Here is a 24,457-nt window from a genome sequence, read left to right on the forward strand (position 1 = left end):
TCATTTCTTCTTAATATATAATCTGAACCCATCCTCTTTCAGTGTAAAGCCATTTCCCCTTGTCTTGACACTACACATCCTTGTCAAAAGCCCCTCTCCATCTCCCCACCGTAGTGCCTTTAGGTATTGGAAGGTGCTATAAGGTCTCCCTCTGCTTCTCCTCCCCAGGCTAGAGAACCCCAGCTCTCTCAGCCTGTCCTCACGGCAGAGGTGCTGCAGGTCTCTATGAGCAGCTGAACCCCGTTGCAGTGGGGTGTAACGCAGCTGCCGATTTCACGGCTGAGCCTCCTAGCCCGCGCCGGGCTGGAAACCCAACGACAATAAAAGCTCCGTCAACCAGAGAACCCTTCAGTCTAACTAGACACCATGATTTTAGCGCAACCCTCTCCCTCTGGGCTTTCCCGGTGGAGGATGCTGGAGTCGCCGACCCCGCTGTTCCCGCAGTTTCTCTCCCTTCGGCGGGGCCGGGCCATGCCCGCACCGCCCCCGTGCGGCGGCACTGCTGGAGCCGCCGGCAGCGCCCCGGGAACGCGGAGTCTCCCGGGATTTGTCTCCGGCTCAGGTACCACATCCATGGACACTACGTGTCCATCCCCTTCCCCGCCAGGACACGTAGGAGGGTTGCATTAAAAGAAAGCAAACCCTGACTGGAAGGTTCTGCTCAGAGAGACCACTCGCCCCGGACACGCGGCGGGGCGGTGAGTGGGGATGGGGTAAAGGCTCTCGGGTACCAGACGGGCTCGGGATGGCGAGTGCGCCTGGATGGGTTCATGTGGTGAGCTGCTGATGGCAGCGCGGGTGCCCGGGCGCAGCTCCGAGCAGGGCTGGGACCCGCTGCAGGCTCCTGTGCTACTGCGGCCAGAGCAGGTTCCTCCGCTATCTCATCCATCATCATCGCTTCCAGCCCCGTTCTGTTCACGCCTTACATTTCTGATTGTCTTGGATTAAACGTTACCAGAGGAAATAATACTAATAGCCTTTCACAGCGAAGAAATCAACTTCTAAGGCATTTGTTATGGAAAGGATTATAATAAATTAAATGCTTAAACTAGCACTGTGCAAGCATTTTTGTCTTGGATCAAAATGTTTGCACTGGCTGTTTAAACATTTAATTTATTATAATGAGAAATATCATTGTAAAAATAAGCATGTTAATTAAACCTGAGTTTTGCAAATGTGAGTCATCCCATGTGGACACAGTATAATGAATATAGACAGGTAGAGTCTGCATGCCCTTTTTTTTCTCATTAAGAAAATTAACATTTACATCTTTAAACCCTGCAGCTATTAGTTATTTTTAATGAAACGTGTTGCCATTTCAAAGTTAAGCTCTTATATGATGCAATCAGATATTGCTAGGTCAGGGAAGAACTTTGCTAATTAAGTTGCAGAGAAGTTCTTTGGCACAGATAATTGATTAAAGTTGTTACATGGATAATCAATTTACTCTGTTAAATAAATAAAAATAAATAACTGCTAAGAAAACCCAGGTCATGCCAGGGTGGTAAAACAAAGGAGCACTCCGACCATCCTGGGGCCCAAAGGAGCCATGAATTTGGAAGTGACAGACTGAACCTCTTTGTTATCATCTGACATGGCATCAAGGGATCATGGGGACCTTTACAAAGGCGATTTGGACAGTGATGGCTTACTGCTGGTGTGGGTGAGAGAGGATGGAGGCAAGAGCCTCTTTCAAGTGAAGTGACTGGAAGAAATTTTTTCTACCTTCTCATGCCACTGGTCTCTGGTGCATCCATCCAGTCTTGTCCTGGACTCACTGTATGTGCCAGGTTGTACACTGATGTGTAAACAAAAAGCACTTGGATTTACTCCCGACTCTCTCACAGGTGTGTTGTGTAGCCTTGAACATTTTCCTTTACCTCCTAGTTGTTCATAAAATGTTCTGAGCTATGGGCCTTCAAAGGGTAGAGGTAGTGTTACTCTCTTTTAATTAGCATCCTGTCAAGCTGTGTGTTCAGAAGTATCTCAGTCCTCTTGTCATTGTACATTACTCCAACAGCCAAAGGTCACAGCAGGCTACTAGTTCTGGCTGAATCCCGTTTCTGAAGTGATCTAGCCTCCAAGGGAGGGAGGAGGAATGTCTTTGGTACAGAAGTGAAATTAAACTCTGGAGAGCGAGGAGACATGGGTGAATTATTATCTAGGAGCCGTAGCAAAGAGTGGGGGATGGTATGCCCCTACTTAGGGGCCACATGCCAAAGGCACTATGTACTGTTGTCCCACATGCAGGGATTCAGGTGGTAGTATATTAGTAGGAAAAAGCAATTTTAAGATCTTGATTTGCAGAGGTGCCTCTTCACGCTCTTTTCTAGCTAGTTGTCCACTGAACTTGCTCTTAGCGTCTGCTGTAGGACTTTTGGAAGGTCAAGATTCTTGAATTTCTTCCAAATCCAGTGGACATGTTTTGCATGGAAAAGGAGGATGAATTAAGCTGAGGATCCTCTGTACAAAATTAAATTGCTTATTTTACTGGGGATCATTCTCTCAAACTATTGTGTATTTGCAGCCTCTAGATGGCTTAGTCCCACATCATGTGGGTCCCTCTCTCCTGTCTTCCCAAACTACCTGCTCTTTTTGTCTTTTCACTGTGTTACCATCATGACCTCTGCTGACCTCCTGCAAACCCCTCTTCTTTGCAGGAGCAAATTCAAGTTATCCCTAAGCCATTTTGCTTTACCCATAAGCAGTATTTCTGCACAGAGCATGAGCCTGTGGGAAAAAGGGAAAACTTGTCTGCAGGGCCCTGCAGTCTGGTTCTTCTTCAGCGAGTTGCCCCATCCTAAGTGGATGGAGAACATAGCTGGGGTTACAGTGATCAACCACAGAACAGCCAACCCAGGCAGGGCCAGGACTCATCACCCTGGCAGAAGGCTAAAGCCAGCAGTCGGGTGAGTGAAGGATCCTGGGAGCTGGACTGCAAAGATGGGCAGGTGCTACCTTGCAGACACCTGCAGGGACCAATGTAATTCCTTGCACCCAGCATGGGCCATTCACCCCAAGACTCTGGGTAGCTGCAGAGGCATTGGTGCCCATCTGTCTGTGGTGGTAGCACTATGTGTCCGCTTTAAATCCAGCATAAAGCTCAGAAGTGGCTTTACTGTGGTGGCAACTGGGACCTCTTGCAGCCACATGTGCTCCTGCCAGGACAGAAATGCCCAAATCCCATGGCATTTGGGTAACTTAGAGGGCAAGTGTGACCTTACTGCTGAGACCCAATACCTTGATTTAAGAAGTACCTGTAAGCTGTTAATCAATTATTTCATGGTTGGAGGTAGCTGGAAGGAAGGTGTTGTGTTGGGATCTGAAGTAGTCACCTGGGAGGGGAGAATGGGTGGGAGGCAGCCTCTACCTCTGGCCTCTAGCACATTCATCCTACATTGGTTAAGGTAATGGTGCAAAACTTGGAACAGAAACCTGCCTTCAAATCTGAAAGATGGAATTGCCACAAATACGTCTGTATTCTTAAATAGCATTTGACTATAGCACCACACAGGATTGCTTCCCTACCTCACATGTGGGGCTGGTAGGTCCTCCTTACTCAAAACTACCTGCAGGGCACAGCAGCTGGCTGGCCACTGCAGCAGGAGTTGACAGGCAAGTGGGGTTTGCCTGCTGCAGGCTACCATGGGTGCTCATGCCTGTGACCCAAAGGATTCTAATGCCCACTCAAAAATGATTAATAATTATAAACTGAATGAACCTACTGGCTTCTCACATCCAGGTTAAGCCACTGTTTTTCTCAACTTGGTGTCCGTCTGCTTTCTTTTCTGCCTTCCTTTGCACCCTAGAGAGTGATGGGGTTACTACTGCCATGGGCATCATGGGCATGAGTGCGAAACCAGCTTTGTGTGTCTATCAGGAGGGTTCTGTATCACTGCTTAAGGAGTGGGAAACCCAACTCCAGGGAGCTTCTCCAAAGTATCTGCTTAAAGAAGACTTGAAGACCTTAGCGTATATGGTGGGAAGTAACACTTAACTTCTCTTCAGTTACTAGTCCACATTCTTCAGCCTAAATCTGGGCTTAGGTGATGTTTGAAGAGTCAGTGGGCATTATCACTAGTGATGCCAAGCATTCAAATTATCCAAAAGGCACTATGTTTCTTCTTGACCAACCTTGAAATCAATTAGAAACTTCTAGAGGTTTTACATTACAAACAGGCTGATCTACTTGTTAGCTGCTGCCCAAAAATACAGTTCTGCCTTCTTCCCAGACCCTGGGGCCCTCCTCCCTCTCTGTCCCTTCCTGACAGCATCTAAGACTTGCTTGACATCTGAATCAGCTAACTGTGCAGAAATCTACTTGATTTTGGTACTTTTGTACATCTATCCATGGGCAGATGACTTTCCTGGGCACTGGTGTCAAAGGAGTCAGGGGAAATATAAGCTGGAGATGGAGAGAAGGATGGACCATCCCCTTTGGTGACAGCACACCCACCTGAATTTCTATTCACACACCACAATGTGTGTGCCTATGTGTAAGGCAATTGCTTAGTCTGCTGTCATATACAATGGTGAGGAAGTCAATGCAGTTACAGGAGACTAGAGAGCAATTTTGCTAAGCAAATGCAGGTGCCTACTGTGAGATGAGTCAGATAGCCCCTCTAGACCTCCATGACCAGCCCTCCTTGTCTGGCACAGGAACCCAGATGCCTGCTGTTCATGTAGACCCTTACACATTGGATACAAAAATCACATCTGTCTGAATCTTCAGCTAAATCCCACCCTGGAGTCTCTCTGCCTTCAGGGTCTCGTCCAGGCAGCATTTTCTGAGCATCTCTGGGATATGCTGAGATCACAGGATTAAGCCCTCACCCCAGAGGTGATGCCATATCCACTTATGACTGTGAGTGCTGCCACCCTGGAGGAGGAATCCTGGATCTAGAGCAAGCACTGCAGAAGCCAAAATCAGGCACCTCACAGTGGTGTTCGACTCCATTACACATTTGTAAACACAAAGCATCCTTGAAGGCATTCAAGAGGGATAGGAGGGAAGAGCAAGTCAATGGCAATTTGACAAATTTTTTGGCTGAAGCACCACAGAAGGCAACTCTAAGATCTTGTCTCCTTGGTGCGTGTAGCTGGTTGACCTTGATCAGCAGTCAGACCCTCTCCCAACTTCTCAGTCACTCCCTGTCTTCAACAGAGCAGGGTAGAAAATCAGATGTAAAAAGCTGATGGGTCAAGATAGATACAGAGAGATCACTTACCAATTACTGTCACAGGTGAAACAGACTCGACTTTGGGAAAATTAATTTAATTTATTGAGAGTTAAAACAGATTTGGAGGTCTGCCCAAGGTCTCCAAGGTGGCAGATGCAAGCCTGCAGTCCCAAAATATTTCTGTGGTACTCAGGAGACATAATGCAACTACTCTTAACAGCTGTGCAGGTACACTTGGAAAAGATTCCATGGGAATTACCCACTAGTATGTTTCTGTTGTTTTAGTCTCCTCCCATCACAGAGTCACAAAACCACAGAATTGTTAGGGCTGGAAGGGACCTCTGCAGATCACCTATTCCAACCCCCCTGCCAAGGCAGGGTCACTAGAGCAGATTACACAGGAGTGGATCCTGGTGCATTTTGAATGTCTCCAGAGAGGGAGACCATGATGTCCCTGGACAGCCTGTTCCAGCGCTCTGGTGCTCTCAGCGTAATGAAGTTCTTCCTCATGTTTCTCTAGACTAAACAAGCCCAATCTCTCCTCATAAGAGACATGCTCCAGTTCCTTAATCATCTTTGTGGCCTTTTGCTGGACTCTCTCCAGTAGCTCCTTGTCTTGTACTCAGGAGCCCAGAACTGGACACAATGACTGGACATCACGATCCCGAAGAAGTTGGACACTGGCAGCTGATTCTAAGTCTGCTGGTCTCCACCATCCTGGCTTGATTCTACTGATGCTACTAGGTATCTTCATCTATCCTACTTTGGTTACAGCTCCCTTGTTTTGTCATGCTGTCAGTGTGCTCGCATTGCTAACAGCAAACTACCTGGCAGTTTTTGGAAGCACGTGGGGTGAGATGTGCTTCACTAGACATTGGATGTTCACAGTGTGAACATCTGCTGCCACTGTAGGCTGCATGCGGGAAGGGATGGGGAACTTCTCAGTGCAACTCACCAGAACTATTTGAGCTGGCTCATTCAGGAGGAGATGATTCGTGTCCTAGAAGTGCCTATTTCTCCCCACTGACTGTGAAGGGAGTTAAGGGTGCTTGGCTCCATCATAGGTGACTACCAGAGACTTCTGCAGGAGCAGGCTTAAGCCCAGTGTTAGTGCTTTTGTGATCTCCAGGTGCTGTAGCCAGTTTGGGCCATGGAATTAATGCTGGTTCAGTGAAGGTGTGCTGTCTCCAATCCTGTGTCCCTGCAGCCCCTCCTCACCTCTGCCTCCTGAGCCAGGGAAAGGCAGACAGGAGAAGGCAGCTCTTCATGACCAAGAGGTTGTGTGGTAACACAGTCCTGCCCATCTCACATGACATACAGCTGATGCCACACCATGCTTAGCAAATATATAGAATTTAATTGATAGGCCTGCTGCATTAATTTCTGAAGTATGTTAGCAAAAATCTCAATTATGTTAATCAAAAACTAAAAGAAAAAAAACCTAGGACATACACATTGAAATAGCATCAATGGAGCAAATGTTTGATCCAAGGGGCTTTGCCCAGGAGCTAAGCCTTGGGCTCCCCTCTCTGCTCTGCTGCACTTTGAATGATGTGTGCTCTTATCTGATGGAGCTTGGAGATTTCTCTCACCTAATTTTAGGCATCTAAAAGTTAAAGAAGTCTGAGCTACTGCCCCTTGCCCTTACAAGAAAAGAGGATATCAGGAGCTTCAGTGATGCACCTGAAATATCCCCGTTGCCTGGCCAAGCCAAGATGGAAGCTCTCAGAAGAAGTCTGTATCTTTCCACTAACCAGAAAAAAAGCAATGGGTTCAGATTTAAATACTGTGTGGCTGAATCCCACATTTTACTGGCAGCATGTAGGACTCTGGAACAGACAGATCAAAGCCCCCAATGAGACTGTAACTGCTTTCTGCTGAAAGCTGTTTTGGGAAAGGGAACAGGTGACTTTATTTTTCTGCCATTTCCAGACTGCCTTGCATTGGCGTGGCCCAAAGTCCTGGTTAGGCAGTGGAGAGCATCAGTCTAGTCCCAGAAGCACACAAGCTCTGCTGCCACCAACAGCGTGAATTTGGGACCTCAATTCAATGTGATGAACTGTCCTTCTGCTGTGACTACCTCCTGTTGGCCTCCCCCAGGAGAGCCTAGGGACCTGCTGTGGAAGTGTTGGTGTATGCAACCCAGACTTTTGAGCTACGTGAGGGAGAACCAGCTTATCAGACTGCCCTGCTTTTTTTTTGACAGAGACTAATTGTTTCCCATGCAGGCATGCTGCTCTGCATCACTGATGATTAGCCGGCAGGGAGGCTACCAGCTTTCCTTTGCATCACCTACCCTTCAGCCGCAACTTCAGCTCTAAATTTAACTGAGAACACCCTCTTAGTTCATTAGATGCATCATGATTTTTACTAATAGGTTTTAGATGAATCTCCAGAAATGCTCACCTGTTTTCCTGACCATAAAAGGTGTATAACAGATGTTGCTTCCTGGTTGAGTCTTGCATCAGCCTGATTTCAATTCCCTTCAAGTACATCCTCTGAAGCTCTCTGCCCACCACAAATCTTCATGCTACAGCTTTTATGAAGCTCTCATTAAAACTCAGACCCCGTGTACATAAAAACTTGGTCAGGTTCTGCCACTCTTGTTACATGGGCTTGAGAAAGCTGGAAGTTGGGGAAGAAAGGGATTTGCTGTTGGGTAAGGGACATACAGGTGAGATAATGTTTTCTACTTGTATTTTGAGACACAAATCCTAATAGAGCCTTGTTTATGTCTAAAAAGGCTTTATATTTTCTTGATGAGTCATATTTTATATATATGGACCATAGTAATTAGATATATAATTAAACAATTCATGATAGACCTCAAAAGCTTTGACATGTACACATTTTTGGATTATTGATTTGTATAAAATGTGAAATTACATATTCCACATAAGAAGCAGTTAACCCTTTTGAAAAGTTCAATCTAATATTAAAACTCCAATAGAATTATTAACGCTGGTATAAGCATTTTTTTCATCAGAGGAAGAAATACTTGTGCTTCAGTTTGTTTCACTAAATGCTATACCTGATTTCAGCAGAAGGATTTACTGTCTGCTTTTAGCTTGAAACCCCAATATAAGGGAATTTCAGAGCCCTGTATCATTTTGTTTTCAGGACTGTCATTTCAGGGAGGAGCAAAATATGTATCCTAGAAAATCTCCACATAATCAGCATTTTTAATTTCTGTTTAATGCACCTTCCTCCTGATGTGTAAATATATGTACATAAAGGCAAGCTCTGTCCTTTGGTAAGGCTGCCTTAACAAGAGAGAAACATATAAGCACATACCTGTGCAGCCTGACTCAACATCTCAGCAGAACAGAAAGTAAAGTGCACGGGTGGCTGCTGATGCAGAGATATTCGCACAGCATGGACACTTCTGTTGATGAACGGAGCTTCATTTGCTTCCCTAAAATTACACCACTTCCCACCAGTAAAGGATTAAGCTGGCAGAGCTCAGACCAGGCAGTGAAAAGCAAAGGCCAGCTCTGTCACACAACTCTCCCTCCCACTCAGCATTAAAATCTCTAGAGCTAAATGTCCAGTGAGGTATTGTCAGAGATGAAGGAAGGATCAGCAAGACTAACAGTAGCATCATTCATGCTCTTTCCCACATCGTGCATTTCCCTGCACAAAATACTTTTGTTGACCTGTAGAGACCTCTATGCTCTGAAGCATAAAATGCATGAACAGATCTCTCTGACACATCACAAGACCTTTATTAGTGTTTATCAGTGATACAAATTACAGGAACCAAAGGCAATTAAATAACATTTAAGATGACCACAGACTCAAGAAATACAAGTCACATTTGGCAAGGCAAACTTCTCAGTACACTGGGTTGCTCAGGTTATTATTACACCGTGAAAGAGGAATTTCCCTTACAAGGTTCTACATATTCAGGATATTATTATTAATTATTACTATTGTGTCTTTCAGATAGTTCCTTTGGCAAGAATTCCCACTTTTAAGCATTTATTTTATAAAAATATAACCAATTTTCATTATGTACAAACATTACATTACACAATGTACAGGTTAAAAACACTACAAAAAATGGCAGGCCATGGCTGAACCAAAAGCAAAAAAAAAAACCCAATGTAGAAAGCATGAAAAGAAATTTAAATACTGCACATTTCATAAAAATTACATTAACTACAAACAATTTTTTTGTTTGCAAATATCAAACAGTACTGATGTGATTGGAAATCTTTCCCAAACAACTTCATTTTTAAGGCACATCTTGCATATTTACACATACAACACCGGATCTGGTCAATAACTTAAAGGCTCTTAGGAGTGACCTAGTTGTGTGCGCACAGGGATGGGTGTACTTGAAGGGGAGCATGTTGGGTTATGCTTTCTCAGTCGTGTCAGTCTGGGGGCCCAGGTATCTAGTTGAGGGGGCTGGGAACAGGGGCACCCCAATCTCCTGAAGGTCGGGGAGCCGTGCAGGGCGTGGCGGGGAGAGGAGAGTGATCGTCCGGTCAAAGTCCCTGTGCAGCACCTTCTCGTAGACACTCTGAAGCCCTACTGTTTTGGGCAGCTGGGCTTGATAAAAGTTGTCCCTGCGAAGGGGATCCCTGGGCAAGGACGTGCTCTTGCAGAAGGTGGGGAGGGGTGCTGAAGGATGTGGAGAAGGGTGAGGGTTGGCTCGGCCACAGGAGGGGCTCCAGCAGCGGTCTGAGTGGCCCAGGATCTTGCACTCAGCCGTGCATGCCCACAGACCTAAAGAGAGACAGAGAGAGAAGAGGAGAAACCCGTTGTTACTGCAGGAATAAATCCACATAATTTATAATCCTCAGAGCTATCAGTCACAGGATGATTCAATGCACTGATGGTAGGAGCGGGGAGGTGATGCTCTACCATACTACAAAAAAACCCCCATGCTTTGGAAGGTTATGTCGTTTTGCTAGGGACACTCCTCACAATTCTAACTTAAAGGGAAGCTTTTTGGGGAAGAAAAACACCCAATCCTACAGCACTTCCAGCATCTGCTAATCTGTGCTGGGCTCTCACTGCAGAGAGGAACCAAGATCTAACAGCCTGCTGCAAAGAGATGGGTGGTTTGAGTCATACAATGTCACGTTTCCCCTTCCAGCTGCCCTGCCTGATCACTGTTCCCCAAGGATGGGTCCCTCCATCCATCTTCCCATCCACCCATCTGTCTGTCTGAGGGTCCAGTGGGGAGCAGGGGCCAAGCCCTTACCATTCTGCATGTGTGTGATGAGATCTTTCTTCAGGGCATCTCCGCTGACATCTGAGTCGCTGTCGTTAAAATCACTGTCACCTTTGCCACTGTCTTTGCCACTGAACTTCTCTGCCTCCCGGCCAGAGATAGTGTTGAAGGAGTGTCCCTTCCAAATGGCCACGGGGGGAGCAGGCTCCTTGTTGTAGCTTGGAGTGGCAGCAAAAGCCTGCTGTGGGGGAGGGAAATTAAAGAAGATGTGAGAGGGGGAAGTGGTGAAGGGTAAATCAACATCAACTGCACCTCCGCAATTCACAACCTCCAAGACACTCCCACCCTTTGCCCCACTTCCCTGCAGTGGGTCCTTACCTCCCCACTTTGTCCTCTCAGCCTCTTCTGACCCTCATAGAGGCAAGTGCTGTCACTGCCATTCTCAGTGGTGGAGATCTCTTCAGCAGCAGGAGAAGGGTCGGAGCTGGTGAAAGAGGTTTTGCTGGGAAAGGTTCGTACCTCAAACACATTCCCCCTCTGGCTGCCCTCCTCCTGATGGCCCTTTTCCAGGTGGGAGATGTCTATTTGGTCCTTCAAGGCAACATTGTTTTTGATGTCGTTCCCCTTCTTGCGTCTGTTGCAGGTGGTGGCAATGGTGATTATAGCCACCAGGAGGAGGGTGCAGCTGCCTGCCAGGATGATGATCACAATCAGAGGGATGTCCCACTGCAAAGCCTTTCCTTCCCAGGAGCTGGGCTTGGCTAAGTCCTGGATACTGGATGGAGCAGTGGCAGTCACCAGAAAGTTTACTGTGGCAGTTGCAGCCAGAGGGGGTCTGCCATTGTCTGTCACAGTGAGGATGACCTTGAACAGCTGTCCCAGCTCTTCAGAGAGGTCGCCCCTCAGCACAATGTCCCCGGTAGTTGGGTTGATGGTGAAAAGTTCCTGCTCAGACTCTTCCAGGAAGGCAAAGGTGAGCTCGGCATTGGCTCCATCATCTGCATCTCGAGCTTTGATCTGGGCCACCAGGGAGTCACGGGAGGTCTTGCTGGACACACTGATTTCCACCGTCCCATTAGTGAGCACTGGGTGGATGATGACAGGAGGGTTGTCATTCTGGTCCACCATCCTCACTTTGACAAGGGTGCTGCTGGAGAGTTGTGGGGATCCACCGTCAGTGGCCTGGATCCTCAGGTCCAACTGTTTAAGGATCTCATAGTTGAATGTCCTGAGGGCATAGATGGCCCCAGTGGCGGGGTCCACCGAGACGTAGGTGGAGATGGGGGCCCCCATGACTTGTGTTTCCAGAAGCCGGTAGGTGACCTTACCGTTGTGGCCAAGATCTGGGTCACGAGCCACCACTGTAGTGATATAGGCACCTGGGGGGTTGTTCTCTGGTACGGCCACCTCGTAGAGGGGCTTGGCAAAGAGCGGCGCATTGTCATTCTCGTCGCTCACCCGCACTGTGTACTGGCGGACAGTCTTGAAGGGTGGTGAGCCCAAGTCCTCAGCCACCACAGTGAGATTGTATTCAGGGATGCGCTCGCGGTCCAGTGCTGCTGTGGTGACAATCATGTAGCTGTCCTCATAGGCACGCTGCAGGGCGAAGTGGTCGTGGCCGCGGAGGCTGCAGCGCACCTGCCCATTGGTGCCTGAGTCGCGGTCTGAGGCGCTGACGAGGGCCACAAAGCTCTCACTGGCTGCCGCCTCGCTGACGTAGGCCACGCCAGCGGCGCTGGCAGCGCCACGGAGGGCACTGATGCTGATGCGCGGTGCGTTGTCATTGACATCAGTGAGGCGCACGATGACGGTGCAGGTGGCAGCGCGAGGGCTTGCACCACGGTCCTGGGCACGCACGTCCAGCTCATAGGTGCGGGTGCGCTCGTAGTCCACGGTGGCCTCCAGTGTGAGCCGGCCTGAGCGTGGGTCGAGACGGAAGAGCCGCCGCGCCTCAGGGGGTACCTGGCTGCTGAATGCATAGACCACCTCACCATTGGGGCCCTCATCAGGGTCAGCAGCATCCAGATCGAGCAGCAGGGAGCCGGGCGGTGCATCCTCGGGCAGCTCCACTGTGACTGAGCTCTGGGCAAAAGTTGGACTGTTGTCATTGGCATCAAGGACACGGACGTGCACGGTGGCTGTGCCCGAGCGCGCTGGACTGCCACCATCCTTGGCCACCAGCTCCAGGGTGTAGGAGGGCTGGCGCTCACGGTCCAGCTCCTGGAGCAGCACCAGGTCTGCACAGCGTGCCCCATCTGCCCGCGTCTGCGCCTCCACACCGAAGTGGCTGTTGAGGGAGACCTGGAAGCTCTGGATGGAGTTGGAGCCTACGTCCTCATCTACAGCCACCTCCAGCGGGAGGCGAGTGCCAGGTGTGGCACTCTCCGACACCTCCAGTGCCATCTGGGCGTGGGGGAAGCGTGGTGAGTTGTCATTGATGTCACGCACCTCCAGCTCCACGTGCACCAGGCGGTAGCGCTCCCGCCAGCAGCTCACCACGTCGAAGGCCAGGACACACTGGGGGGCCTGCCCGCACAGTCGCTCCCGGTCCAGCCCTGCTTCACCGATGCTCAGCTGTCCGTCCTCCTCCCGCACCCGCACCAGCGACGTGTTGCTGAACTGCCTCATCATGCGAAAGCTCATCTCCCCCGGCGCCTTCACGGGCATCTCGTCGGCCAGCGTACCGATCACCGTGCCCGGCGCGCCCTCCTCGTCGGTGCGGTACCTCACCGTCTTGCAGCGGGACAGGGCGAGCAGGCAGGCGGCGGCCAGCAGCCGCAGGGGGCTCATGTCAGCGGCGCAGGGCTCAGCCCGACGGCGCGGCGCGGACGGGGACGGCGCTGTGCAGTATCGGGGGCGCAGCGTTGCGCAGCACCGAGACCGCTCCGCCGCCGTCTGCGCCCCCCGCGCCGCCGCGCGGCCTTTCATAGACGGCGCTATGCAAATGAGCGGGCGGCGGAGCCAATGGGAGGCGGCGCCGCGCGGGCGGCGGGCGGCCCCCGGCGGTGCCCGGGCCGGGCGGGAGCGGGCGCGGAGCGCGCGCCTTTGTTTTCCTTAACTCTCCGGGGTCCGGGGGCTTCCCTTTCTCTTTTTTTTTTTTTTTTCTTTCTTCCCCCCCTTCCCCCCCCCCCCCGTTTTTATTCCTCCTTTTCTCTCTATTTATTTCTTCTTTTTTTCCCCCCCTCCTTCCATTCTCGCCCCCCTCCCCGTCTCTGCGCTCTCTCCGGGCGCGCGGCAGCGGCGCTGGCGCGGGGAGCGCGGCGTACAGTGCGCGGTGGGGTTTGTCAGTCCTGCCACAGGTCGGAAAGGTGCCGGGGCATGCAGCGTCATGCCGTGTCGTGGCATGTCGCGCCGTGTCGTGGCATGTCGCGGCGTGCCCTGCGGGCGCGGGCGGCGGTGCGGGGCGGGCGCGCATTAGCGGGGTGCGGGGGGTGGCGGTGGCCGCATTCAGCTGCGCGCCCGGAGTGGCGTGTCACTCGCGTGAGAGCCTGTGATCAGCGCCGTAAGTCGCCTTTCAGGAGGTGTCCCCGCATGCTTTAGTATGCATGTCACCGCCCGGGTTTCTTAAGCCTGGGGCACTAGCAGGCGAGGAGGAAAAAAAGGAAAAAAAAAAAAGTTCCAAATAGGATTTAGCATAAGCTTGAGGAGATTTGGAAAGGTTTCAAAGATCAGGCTGTATCAAAGGCTTATGAAGCCCTCGTTAGCTGCAGAAATATAATAGCATGGCAGGCTATCCCATTCGAGGAACCAATGTCTGTATTATTTCACTATGACAGGCTAAAGGGAGAGAAAGTTGAACAGTTTCCACAGAGGAGTTGGACTAAGTTGAATATAATGAGCAAACGCCACATGTATCCATTATGTCCGTCTATTCATTCCCAATCACTGCCATAACTCTTTGACTAAACGATGATGAGCGCTGAATTACACACAATGCCCTGCTCATATTAAAATACATTTAAGACCTATCCCTCCTGGTGCCCTGTTACGCCTATTCACAGGATTTTCTTTTTGTCCTAATAGGGCCTCTCTGGGAAGCAACACCAGTCTCGTTCCAGAAGAACAAAATAACAGCATGAGGCTGAAACCTGGCACGAACCGGGGGGAACGAAACCATCTGCCCCGCAAGGCACCGAGGCCCTGCTTGGAGCCGGGCGCAGGCTCCCAGCGCCGCAGTGCCTCGGCGGCCATGAGGAGGGCTGTGCTGGCCTTGGCCCGCAGGGAGGAGACCCTAAGCGAAGGATGATAGGGATCCTGAAGGACAACTGCCTTCCTTCCTCTCCTTCTCCTTCCTTCCTTTCTTCCTCTCTCTCCTCCTCTCTCCTTTCCCTTCCCTTCCCTTCCCTTCCCTTCCCTTCCCTTCCCTTCCCTTCCCTTCCCTTCCCTCCTCCCATGTCTCAGGGAACTCAAGACATGCGTTTTACAGGGAGAGGGTGGAAAACAGAACGGAGCCGTGTCCAGGGGTGTCCCGGGGGCGTCCTGGGGCTGCGCGGGGCGGCACGCGAGCGGGGGGCTGCGGGCTGCCCGCAGCACCGGCTTATGGAAATGGGATTTAAATCGCTCCTCAGCCCTGGCTGCGGGGGCGCGGGGAGGGGGGGGGGCACGCTCCGCCGCCAACAAAAGCTCCCCGAACGCCCGGTTTCCATACGAAAAAGCTCCGCGGAGCTCCTTTCTCCTGCCCGCGGGAGCTCCGCAGGCGGTCACCCGGCGGGGCGGGGAGAGGCCGGGCCGGGCTGCCCTTAGCAGGATCGTGGTCCGGACCGGGCCGTGGTCCGAGGTGTAGAGGCCGGGGCCGAGCTGCCTGGGAACTGGGCCGCCGGCCGGGAGAGAGGAGTGGGCAGCGGGGCGGCCCCTCGTGTGTAACAGGATTATCTTTGCCATTTCAAGTTCCATACAGCATGTAATTTATTTTTAATTAGGATTAGATCGAGCAGGGAAGGAGACCAGACCTTTCTGCCCACCCTCTACCTCCCCCTCCCCGCAAAGGCACGGCTATTCCACGAGGAGCTCTTATTCTTTACAAAAAAGCCAATCAATCGATAAACCAGGACCTGTGTTCACCTCCCATGCACTCTGCAGGAGTAGAGGGTGCAAGGGGCTGTATTTTCAATGTGTGCTCAAGTATTTGAATCAGAAAGAGACTTGGAAATCCTTCCCCTTTCCCATCTACCTGGTCCCCATCTCAAAAGCTTACAATCCAAACCCATTCTTAAGAGCGTCCCAGTGGGGTCTTGCTTCTCACTCCTTTTTCAATTTTTTTTCTTTTTTAGAGGCCAAATGCACTTTCTGCCTGCTTGAGTTATTCTCTTTCCACTGTCGTGACTTTGATTTTAAAAAAGCCCTGACATATCAGTGTCTCTGCTGGAGCAAAGCCTTCTCCCCAATAGTTTGGATAGAGTCCATCACAGAAACGTTCTGAAAGGCTAGTGAAGAATCCTGTTTTACAGCTCAAAATAAACATACGGATCAGCTGCATTAAAAGCACTTCTTTGAAATATTGTGGTTAAACAGCCCAGATTGGTTGATTGCTCCATGCGGGGACATATGTTCTTGCAAACTGTGCGTATTGTTACTAATGGGGATTCTCACACCACAGCCTTTCGTTTTAATCTGAGGCACTGGTGGTTTCTCTGGAGCTGTTGCAAGGCTGTTTTAATAATTTACCAGCTCTCTTGCACTTAGTGTTGTTGCAGAGACTCAGAGCATGCAAAGAAGGAGGTGTTTTGTGGTGTCCAGAGGTCTGATCTCTGCTACCAAGCTCCTTTCCATACCTCTTAGACACAGAAATCAAAGCTGCTCTGAGAGATGGGTATCAGGCAAAGGAAAAAGCAAAGCTCCCCCACTCACCCCTGTGAACCTGGGTTCCTGGTTAATGTGTTGCTCCCAAGGAGTAGGAGCACTCCTACACCACCAGCCTGATGTCAACAGCAATCAAGTCAATGATCACCAGCAAATCACTCCAGGTTCTCTTTTTTAAACTTACCTTTTTTTCCTCCTGATTCTGATTCAGCCCTTAGAAATAAAGTCTGTGAGTGCTTTACCCTCTCCCCAGGTAGTTGCTGCCTTAGGTGGAGCAACGAAACCCCAGGATCTCATCCTCTTCTTCACTCCTCCAGCTGAGCACTGACACTGCTGTGGCCCTTTTCACCATCACCTACAACACAGTAGGTTTGCATATGTGTATCAAGGTGTCAGTGTCCCCAGCACAACAGGGTAAGACTTTCCTTCTCTTAGCAGATGTCTTGGATTCTGTCCAGTGATCTTCGTTGATGGAGATAAGCTAGAAGGTGTTAAGTTTTGGTGGTGTGAGAGAAGGTAAGAGCCCCAAAGAATTCCAGTTCAGTACATCAGGACCACATATACCTTGAGGGAGAATGTGCAGCTTCATGCAAGCATGGGGTGGTGGAAGCAAGCCAGGCTTAAGGAGAGGTGGCTGTGTTATATGTGCTTCCCTGTTCCCAGAAGATCTTAGGGGCACCAAGCTTTGGCTATTGAAAGTTCCCCTCTCTCTTTGACCCTCTCAACATGGGCTGCTTGGTGACTGCATGCCTTCGGAGTGATGTGGTGGGATCCCCTTGTAGCACAAGCCCTAGGATGGTATGACTTTGCTGTGCCTCTCAGAAGAAGTCAGAATATCTGGGCATGGTGTCCTGCTGGTCCTGCTCACCAACATACTTAGAGGGTCTTTTTGACTTCTCTCCAGATGTGAAGTTGAGATGAAGCATGTCACTCCATCCCTTGTCTCTGAGCCTGTGGAGTAGTGGCAGAGACTTCCCTCCCTGGAAAATCCTCTCCATGCTCAGCCCCTTCCTCTTTCTTCTTGGGCACCCCCACGGGCTTGGCTGCCTTGGAGTGATCTACAAAAACAAAGGAATTCCTTCTGCTTCACGGCCTAAACAATCCCCCCTGTTTAATCATTTCTACTGAAACCAAGGAAGTGCGGGTTAACCTGTCAAGCTCCACAAGCCTGGGCTGACCAAAACCCCTGGAAAACAAAAGAGTGGAACAAAGTGACAAAGGGTTTTGTTGCTCTATGACTGTTTGTGTTGGAGGGTAGCATGAAGCATTGTGCTTCTGTCTCTGGCCACGTGGGCATATAGGAGACAGAGGCTGCAAACCTTCCCATGAGCTGTGGGTTGGTACTGGGGTTATAAATCATTCTGATCATTTGTTTATTTGCTGCAAATGCTTCCCTGCCTGCACCTCCCCTCTCTGAAATGTGGGTTGGAAGAAAGAGTTTGTTTTGCAGAAGAAAGAAATCGTGTGCCCGTACCCCCCACCTGGCAAGCAGTTTTGATTCCACAGGGAATTTATTTTTTAATTGGATTAATTTCTAGCCTCTCCCAGAGTAGCAGCTGGGATCTTTGATTCAAGAGGTTAAAACAAAGGGGCATGAAACAAAAGACCAGTTCTTCACATTCCCCACACAGCGTGTGCCTCATGGGCCTCCTGCGAGCTGCCTGGAGGTATCCCTTCAGCAGTGCATTCCTAAAGGTCTCCCTATGTCGCCCTCGGTCAGGGTCTAGTGCGTGTTGTTTTGGGGTGCTTCATAGTCTGTCTTGCCTGCAAGGTATCTGAATGCGAATTTTTCCCTCCTATCCCATACAACCTTACCCCTTGGTGTCCCTCTCCTTTTCTGCTCCCCACCCCCCCCTCCTTTTCCAGGTCTCTTTACCCTCTACTTTTCTGTCCCAGAAGAGGTGAGGCTCTTCAGCTGCTAAATCAGGAGGCAGGTGCTCTCATGTTCAGTTCTCAGCTTTCTCATCTGGAGCAAGGCTGAGCCCCAACAAGGTCTGGGATATTTAGGTATCCAATTGCCATTGAATGCCATGGAAGTTGAGCATATTTTAAACTGGATGAGGGCTGAGGGTCTCTCAGAATCCACCCCTCATGTCCACAGATTGTGGGTGCATTGGACCAAGTCCTGCCGTTTTCCCACCATGATGACTATTGAGTCAGAGTTGCCCTTAGAAGTAACTACCTTTATTATGCAGGTTCTTTGTAGCTATTTTGCCTGAGTGCCTTTGGTTTTAAGGAGTGCAGGTAACAGAGTAGTTATTCATGTCAGTCTCCAATCTGGACCTTTAGAAGAAGTGCTTACCTTCTTCAGAGCTTGAGAACTGGTTAGATCACTGGGATGCACAGCTTCTCTCCCTGGCTGTTGGGAGCTGGTGCTCCCACTCTGTGGCTGCTGCTGTATGCCTGCCTGGGATGTCTTTCATAGCACTTTGAAGGTGTCCGGGCTGGTATATTTGGCTTTCCTCCAGCAGCTCCTTGTTTCCTCCTGGGTCTCATTCACAGTCTCCTCCTTGAAGGACTCTTTGGAATTTTAGACTCTTACAAATGATGAATGGCTGGAAGAAATACACCTCTCAGCTACCACGAAGAGGTACAGTCCTCTGTGAATACTTATGTGTGTTGGTTGTGATGGGCTCCACTGATTTCTCTGAGAATCAGCTCCCTTGCTATTTGGTGTGCAAAGTCCCTTTCTGCATGTCCTTCTGCTGCCCCTGGTCAGCCAGTGTCACCCACCCAGTGCCACACTAAGCACGTATTGCAGGTCACTCCTTGGGCTCTGCCTCCTTCCTGCAGTTTCCAAAGTCCTTCCAAGTAAGATTGTATCCTTATACAAACACAAGGATAGCTATATACATGCCAATATATTTTTACTGTGCCCTTAAAAATGTCCTTCCTGTTTCTCTGCTGTCTGTATATTTTGAGTCTTACTCTGTGCAGGTAATTTCTTGTCCCATCCACTGATACATCTGCAGGACAGGAGGGGACAGTGGGAAGCAATTATTGTTGAGGTCCTGGAAACTGAGAAGTTGCATTAATGTGATACCATACTGGAGCTAATTAGCCCAGTGTCACAGCGGGGTTAATAAGCTTGGGCACAGTGCCACAGCTTCTGATTCCCAGGCTGGGGGGCTTCGCAGGTTCTGGCCCTGGTATGCTCCTGGTTGTTTCCCGGACGATTACAGTGATGAAGGTGGCATGGGAGGAAAATGTGACAGTGAGGCAGGGACTCAGCCATGTGCCATGAGCCCCTTCCTCCATCTCGCCTCTCCTTCTCCCCCCTCTTCCCTCCTTGTCCTCTATCCTAATCGCGCCTCAGCTTGCAAAGTCAGGGCCCCCAGCTGTGAAGGACTAAGTCTCTTCTTCTCCCAGCCTCCCGAGTGGCAGCAGGCTGTGAGTGAGAGTGTGCCTCGTGTCACTCCTGTTGAAGAGGCAGTAAGAGCAGGGGAAGAGCCCAGACGCGGGCGGCTGCCGCAGTTGGCTGCCTGCCAGGGCAGGAGCACGCCATTCACTCCTGGGGAGCCGGCAAGCACTCCCCCTCAGCCGGCCGCCTCCAGGGCTGGAGTCTACCCAGCCTGAGGTTTTATTTTGGCATGTCAAGGAGCACCCTGCAACTGAAGGATGTGGGGGAGTGGTGATGAGTTCCATCAGGCTGCTCTCCTTCATTGTGGTTTTGGGATCATCTCCCTTTCTATTCTGCAGAAGGGCTCATAGTTAAACCTCCCTCTCTGCCTCCACCTTTGATGTGCTGGGTGACAGATTTTAGCTTCAATGGCTGCCAGCATGTTGCTGCCTGATGTACAGCAGCTCCAGGCAGGGCAGGGCAGGAAAACAGCACATAGCAGTACAGAGGAACCTGGAGAGCAAACACATCCCATTACAAGAAAGTTGGAAAGGCTTTAGATATTCATACTGAGTGAATGAGATGTAAACTTCTCAGAAGCTTGGAAACTCTGGTTCCTAAATCATTTGAGTGTTCTTGAGTGTTTCACCCAGGATTTTTGCTTTAGGGTTTTCTGCTGCTGCATTGTGCTGCATTTCATGAGTCCAGGATTAGATCAGACTGCTTTTTGAGGCCATGGGTAAACTTTTTCTTTCTTTTTTTTGTGTCCAAGTCTGCCATTCTTTGACCTTTACAGGACCTCCAGATGCACAAAACGTCCCTGTACTCATGGTCTGTCTTTTGTGCGCGGCATTTGCTCATTCTCCGCAGACGCTTCACTGAAGGGGTCTAGCTGAGGAGGCAGAATGTTGGCCCTGGGTGATGTGACCTGGGACTGGAGCTGGTGACAGAGTGGAGGGAAGTAGAGCTATTTCCCGTGGCTGAGGGATGCATCTGCACCATAGCCCTAGGTGGCATGTTTGCCCATCTTTAAAAGTTAGCCAGTCAGTTCCCAAATGTCACCTGTCCCTCCTGCACCTGTAAATGTGCATCACAGCAGGACAAGGGGGCCATCTGGAAACCACTGCAGTCTCTATGGCTACATCTACAACACTGAATAAAATGCTTCATACTCTGGTTCTGCTTAGTTTACTTCCGCAGACATAGTCTATGGTGATGGAGCCCTTTCAAAATTTGGGGGGAATTACCTGTTTGCCTTTTCAGGTTTAGCCATCTGGTGCCTTTATTTATTTAACTCACTTTAAAAAGAGGTGCTACCCTGTGTCTGTGGTTTTTGCTTCTGGAAATACAGACACCATCACATATTTCACACATTACCCCTGGGGAAAAAAAAATCATTTGCCCCCAGTGTCTGCAGAATTCAATTCTGAAAAGTTAAATAAATTGTTATCGCTTTTCAAGAGCCATAATAAATATATGGAATGATGTCACAAAAAAGCTTGAGGCTTAGAGAGTAGGTGCTAAAGAAATGCATCAAATTAGACCAAAAAAGAGGCATAAAATCTATGTTATCCCCAAAGATAAGGGCTGACGGCTCAAGCGACTTTTCTGTTTGCTGCTGTACTAAACATCAAATTCATGTTTCTGCCTAAAAGAATTTGCATCTCTGCAGTGAGCAGATCCGAAGGCTTTGTTTTGCTGGAGAGGTATGCGATGGGGCGGGAGCAGAAGAAAATGATGCAAGCCGGCATGGTTTGTAAGTGAAGGGTCACAGATGGGTGAAGCCTTGCAGAAGTTAAAACTGACAAACAAGCCTTTGGTGATGCTCCTGGAGCATCCTGAACATTTAGAACTGAAGAGGTTTGAGTTTGCCTCAGCAACATTATGTATGCATATGCATGTGTTATAATGAATATGATAATTACAGGAGATAATTTGTAATATATGTGTATTATATATGAGTGCCTCCTCAGCAGGCTAAAACAATGCCATGAGAGTGCAAAGAAATGTGAAATCTAATTACTGTAGCTGTGTAAGTGAAGTAATGAGGAGCTTGAGAGTGTGACTGATAAGCAATTAGATACTAGACTAATGAGCAAGCTGTCTACAGTACATCAAAAGAGTAAGGAAGGCTTGTGCAAGACACCTCTGGCATTGCAAAGAGGACAATATACTACATCCAAATACAGCTCAGTAATGACCGGAGACTGTGTGCTTAGCTCAGGGATAAAGTCATTAACCAGTCAAAAAACCTGTGGCAGACCCACAGGAGATAAGGGCAGGAAAAAGTACAAAATATATAGAACTGCAAGTAAGTATAGGAGAGCTAAAGCTTGGATTGAAGGTTCTGGATTAGTGACTCCCCAGATTGGGTTTGCTGTGCTATTTTACACCAGATAAAACAGCCAGGGTGAGAAATTGGTGTTGGGTTGGGTCATGTGGGTGGCAATGTAAGTCTTGCCCTGGAAGAGCTGCACTGGGAAGGGGCAGCAAAGAGCCAGGCAAGGGTAGTGGAGGCAGAGACAGCAGGGATGCTGGGGAAAAACACTCAGGACTTTCTATGTCCTGTAATAACAATACTTATATTGGATAGATATCTGTCTCCAGGAGCTTATTCTTCTGCAAGTATTAACTGTTTAAGCTGAAATTTTCCATCCTGGGTGTCGCCTTCAGGCTGTTGCTTCTTTCTAAGAGAAAGCTTCAGCTGAAGCAGTTCACTTATCTACTGAAAGGGAGCTAGGGTAAATCTATCCTAGCCTTTTTTATGGCTGTTTTACCTGTGAAATAAATATCCAGGCTCTCCTTTTTCTTTCCTGTGGTTTTTTTTTTACCTTCTTTCTTTCTCTCTTTTTTTTTTTTTGTGTGTGTGTAGGTGTTTTTATTTTTGTTTGTTTTTTATTTGTTTGGGGTTTTGTGTGTGGGTTTTTTTTTTGGTGGATTTTTTTTTTCCCCTAAGTTATGGAAATCTTATGGTTTCATCTGAGGACTAGACATTTGCAAGAAGATGCAGGGAAGGGACTTGTGCCGTTTTGGTGAGTATCCAACCAAACTGGACTATACATTTGAAACAGTGCAGCCTGTAGGAGTTAAGTAGAATAGCAATTAAGCAAGTAACTTTCCCTGCTTTTTTCCTGGTCTCCCACAAACTTGATATTCTGATTATCCCACAAACAGGTATTCTGGCTACTTGAGAGTCAGAGTCAACTATTTACCTAGTATCAGGAAAAAGCATCAAAACCCTCTAGCAAAACATCCCTTGCCCTCTTGATTTCAAGAACAGTTGGCTGTGATAGGCCAGTGCTGGTCTTGGCTCTGTTCTTTCTCAGACAGGGAATGGTCTGTCTTGATGGACCTAAGTCTTGCAACCCTGGGGACAACTGTTGGAGAACTGATGGTGAAGTTATGACTTTCCAGTATCTCTACCTTAAAGTCTAAGGAGATGTGAATAGGGCATCATGGATTTTGCGATGTCAGGCCCTACAGAGTGAAGGGAAAGCTAGACTTGAGCATTTCATCTTAGGTGTGCAAAATTAGCAGATACTAATCTACTAACCTGCATTTCTTTGTGTCTCAGCTCACCAACTGTAATGTAGAATTAATGATACACCCTCCTTCCACAGGGTCATTATGAAAATAAGATAATTAAAATCTGTGAATCACTCTAATTTAAGAGAGGGGAGGGCCAAAGAAATATCTTTGAGAAAATTATTGCTTTCATCCTGAGCAAGGCTTGAGCGATGTGAAGAAACTGGAACATAGAGCAAGCACCCAGAATATGCCACTGAAGCTCTTGAGTCGGCAGACCAGAGTAGGAGAATGGTGGAGAAATAACACTTCTCTGTGCAAATAACAGTTGTATCACAGTGTGTCTGGGCCTGCAAAGATCATCTTACGTTCCATATTTCCTAGTTTAAGTGTCTCACTTTGCAGTCTTACTATCGTACTTCCAGTGCAGTTCCCTTGGGTGTCATAGCCATGGAGTTACACAGGTCTGTGGAGGGAAAACCCTGCCCTGTATGCCCTATAATAACACAAGTTGCCTTTGGCATGATGGGGGTTTAGATCCGTGATTGCTCATTAAGCTACAAACTTCGGCTGCCCAGGTGGTGAATTCTTTTTTCACTGTCCTCCAGATACACAGTGACATTCTTGCCTTCCTTTTCTCTGCAGCTATAAATCTTCTCTGCTCTTCCTCTGATGAGGAAGGAACCCCTGCATGGGACTTTTTGTTTTGGTGCCTCAGGAATGTGGCTTTAGAGATTAAATAACACCAAAGCTTTATAGGGGGTTGCAGCTTTTTTAGGGGGAAAAGAGGCTTCCAAAGTGGTCACAGGCTGAAGACCCAGGTGAGCTTTGAGGCAGAGTTGTGCGGAACTCATTTTGGGCAGCTAGAAATGATGCACAGGCACAGTTTGCTTAAGGTGTGCCTTGTGAGTTTGAAGGTCTAGATCATACTGCCATGCTATGGCTCTCTGTGTGTTCTCGGACAAGACACTTCCTTGTGTTGCTGTTAAAATAATACTCAACAGAGGGCAATGGATTCAGCCTGTGGTTAGGTCCCTTTGAAATGCTGCAATGAATAAAATCAAAGCTATTGATTTTATTTTTCTAAAACCTTTCCAAACATATAAAATCCCAGTGAAGTCTTTATTGATGGGAATTTCTTCCTGATTGACTGTTGTGGAGAAGTGGGCATGGAAAGGGAGCTGTGGGGTTTCATCTAGTGGGGGAAGCTGAAGATCTTTTCCCATTGGGATGTCAGGGCTGTCAGCAGCATGGTAGGTATGAGTGGCAGGGAGGGAGGCAGGTAGGACTCGGTATAGGGAGGACATAGTGGAGAGATGGGGTGGTTGGAAAATTCGGGATTGTGAGCAAAGGTGGGAGAGGGAGGATCAGGTGGGGGGTGCAGGATTGCGGAGTGTTATGGGGTTTGAAGAAGCCTTGGGAGCTGAG

General features: G+C 48.9%; 1 protein-coding gene and 1 long non-coding RNA gene across 3 annotated transcripts; one reads left to right on the forward strand and one right to left on the reverse strand.

Moving 5' to 3' along the window:
- Positions 1 to 8,882: 8,882 nt before the first annotated feature.
- PCDH8 (protocadherin 8) lies at positions 8,883 to 13,239 on the reverse strand. 2 transcript variants are annotated; one of them, XM_027650045.1, is made up of 3 exons: positions 10,744 to 13,239; positions 10,396 to 10,603; positions 8,883 to 9,914 (listed from the first exon to the last, which is right to left on the reverse strand). In XM_027650045.1, exons 1-3 carry the CDS (start codon positions 13,153 to 13,155, stop codon positions 9,541 to 9,543), a joined length of 2,994 nt encoding a protein of 997 aa, XP_027505846.1. In that variant the 5' UTR covers positions 13,156 to 13,239; the 3' UTR covers positions 8,883 to 9,540. The 2 variants fall into 2 exon arrangements, with proteins under 2 accessions (XP_027505846.1, XP_027505837.1); XM_027650036.1 differs by having other exon boundaries at positions 10,396 to 10,606.
- Positions 13,240 to 16,064: 2,825 nt separating this feature from the next.
- On the forward strand, positions 16,065 to 16,677 carry LOC113950323. Its single transcript, XR_003528712.1, has 3 exons — positions 16,065 to 16,328; positions 16,418 to 16,529; positions 16,600 to 16,677. It is a non-coding gene; the product is annotated as an uncharacterized LOC113950323 (long non-coding RNA).
- Positions 16,678 to 24,457: the final 7,780 nt, after the last annotated feature.

This window comes from Corapipo altera, unplaced genomic scaffold (genome assembly GCF_003945725.1).
Source record: "Corapipo altera isolate COAL_440 unplaced genomic scaffold, ASM394572v1 0, whole genome shotgun sequence".
NCBI lineage: Eukaryota > Metazoa > Chordata > Aves > Passeriformes > Pipridae > Corapipo > Corapipo altera.

What these genes read in the sequence shown, in the direction of transcription:
- PCDH8 (XM_027650036.1), bottom strand. Translation starts at nt 13,155, where the DNA reads ATGAGCCCCCTGCGGCTGCTGGCCGCCGCCTGCCTGCTCGCCCTGTCC. An exon ending in TGAGAGGACAAAGTGGGGAG is followed by an intron (nt 10,607 to 10,743) that starts GTAAGGACCCAC and finishes CCTCCCCCACAG; the next exon opens with CAGGCTTTTGCTGCCACTCC. An exon ending in CATCACACACATGCAGAATG is followed by an intron (nt 9,915 to 10,395) that starts GTAAGGGCTTGG and finishes GTCTCTCTTTAG; the next exon opens with GTCTGTGGGCATGCACGGCT.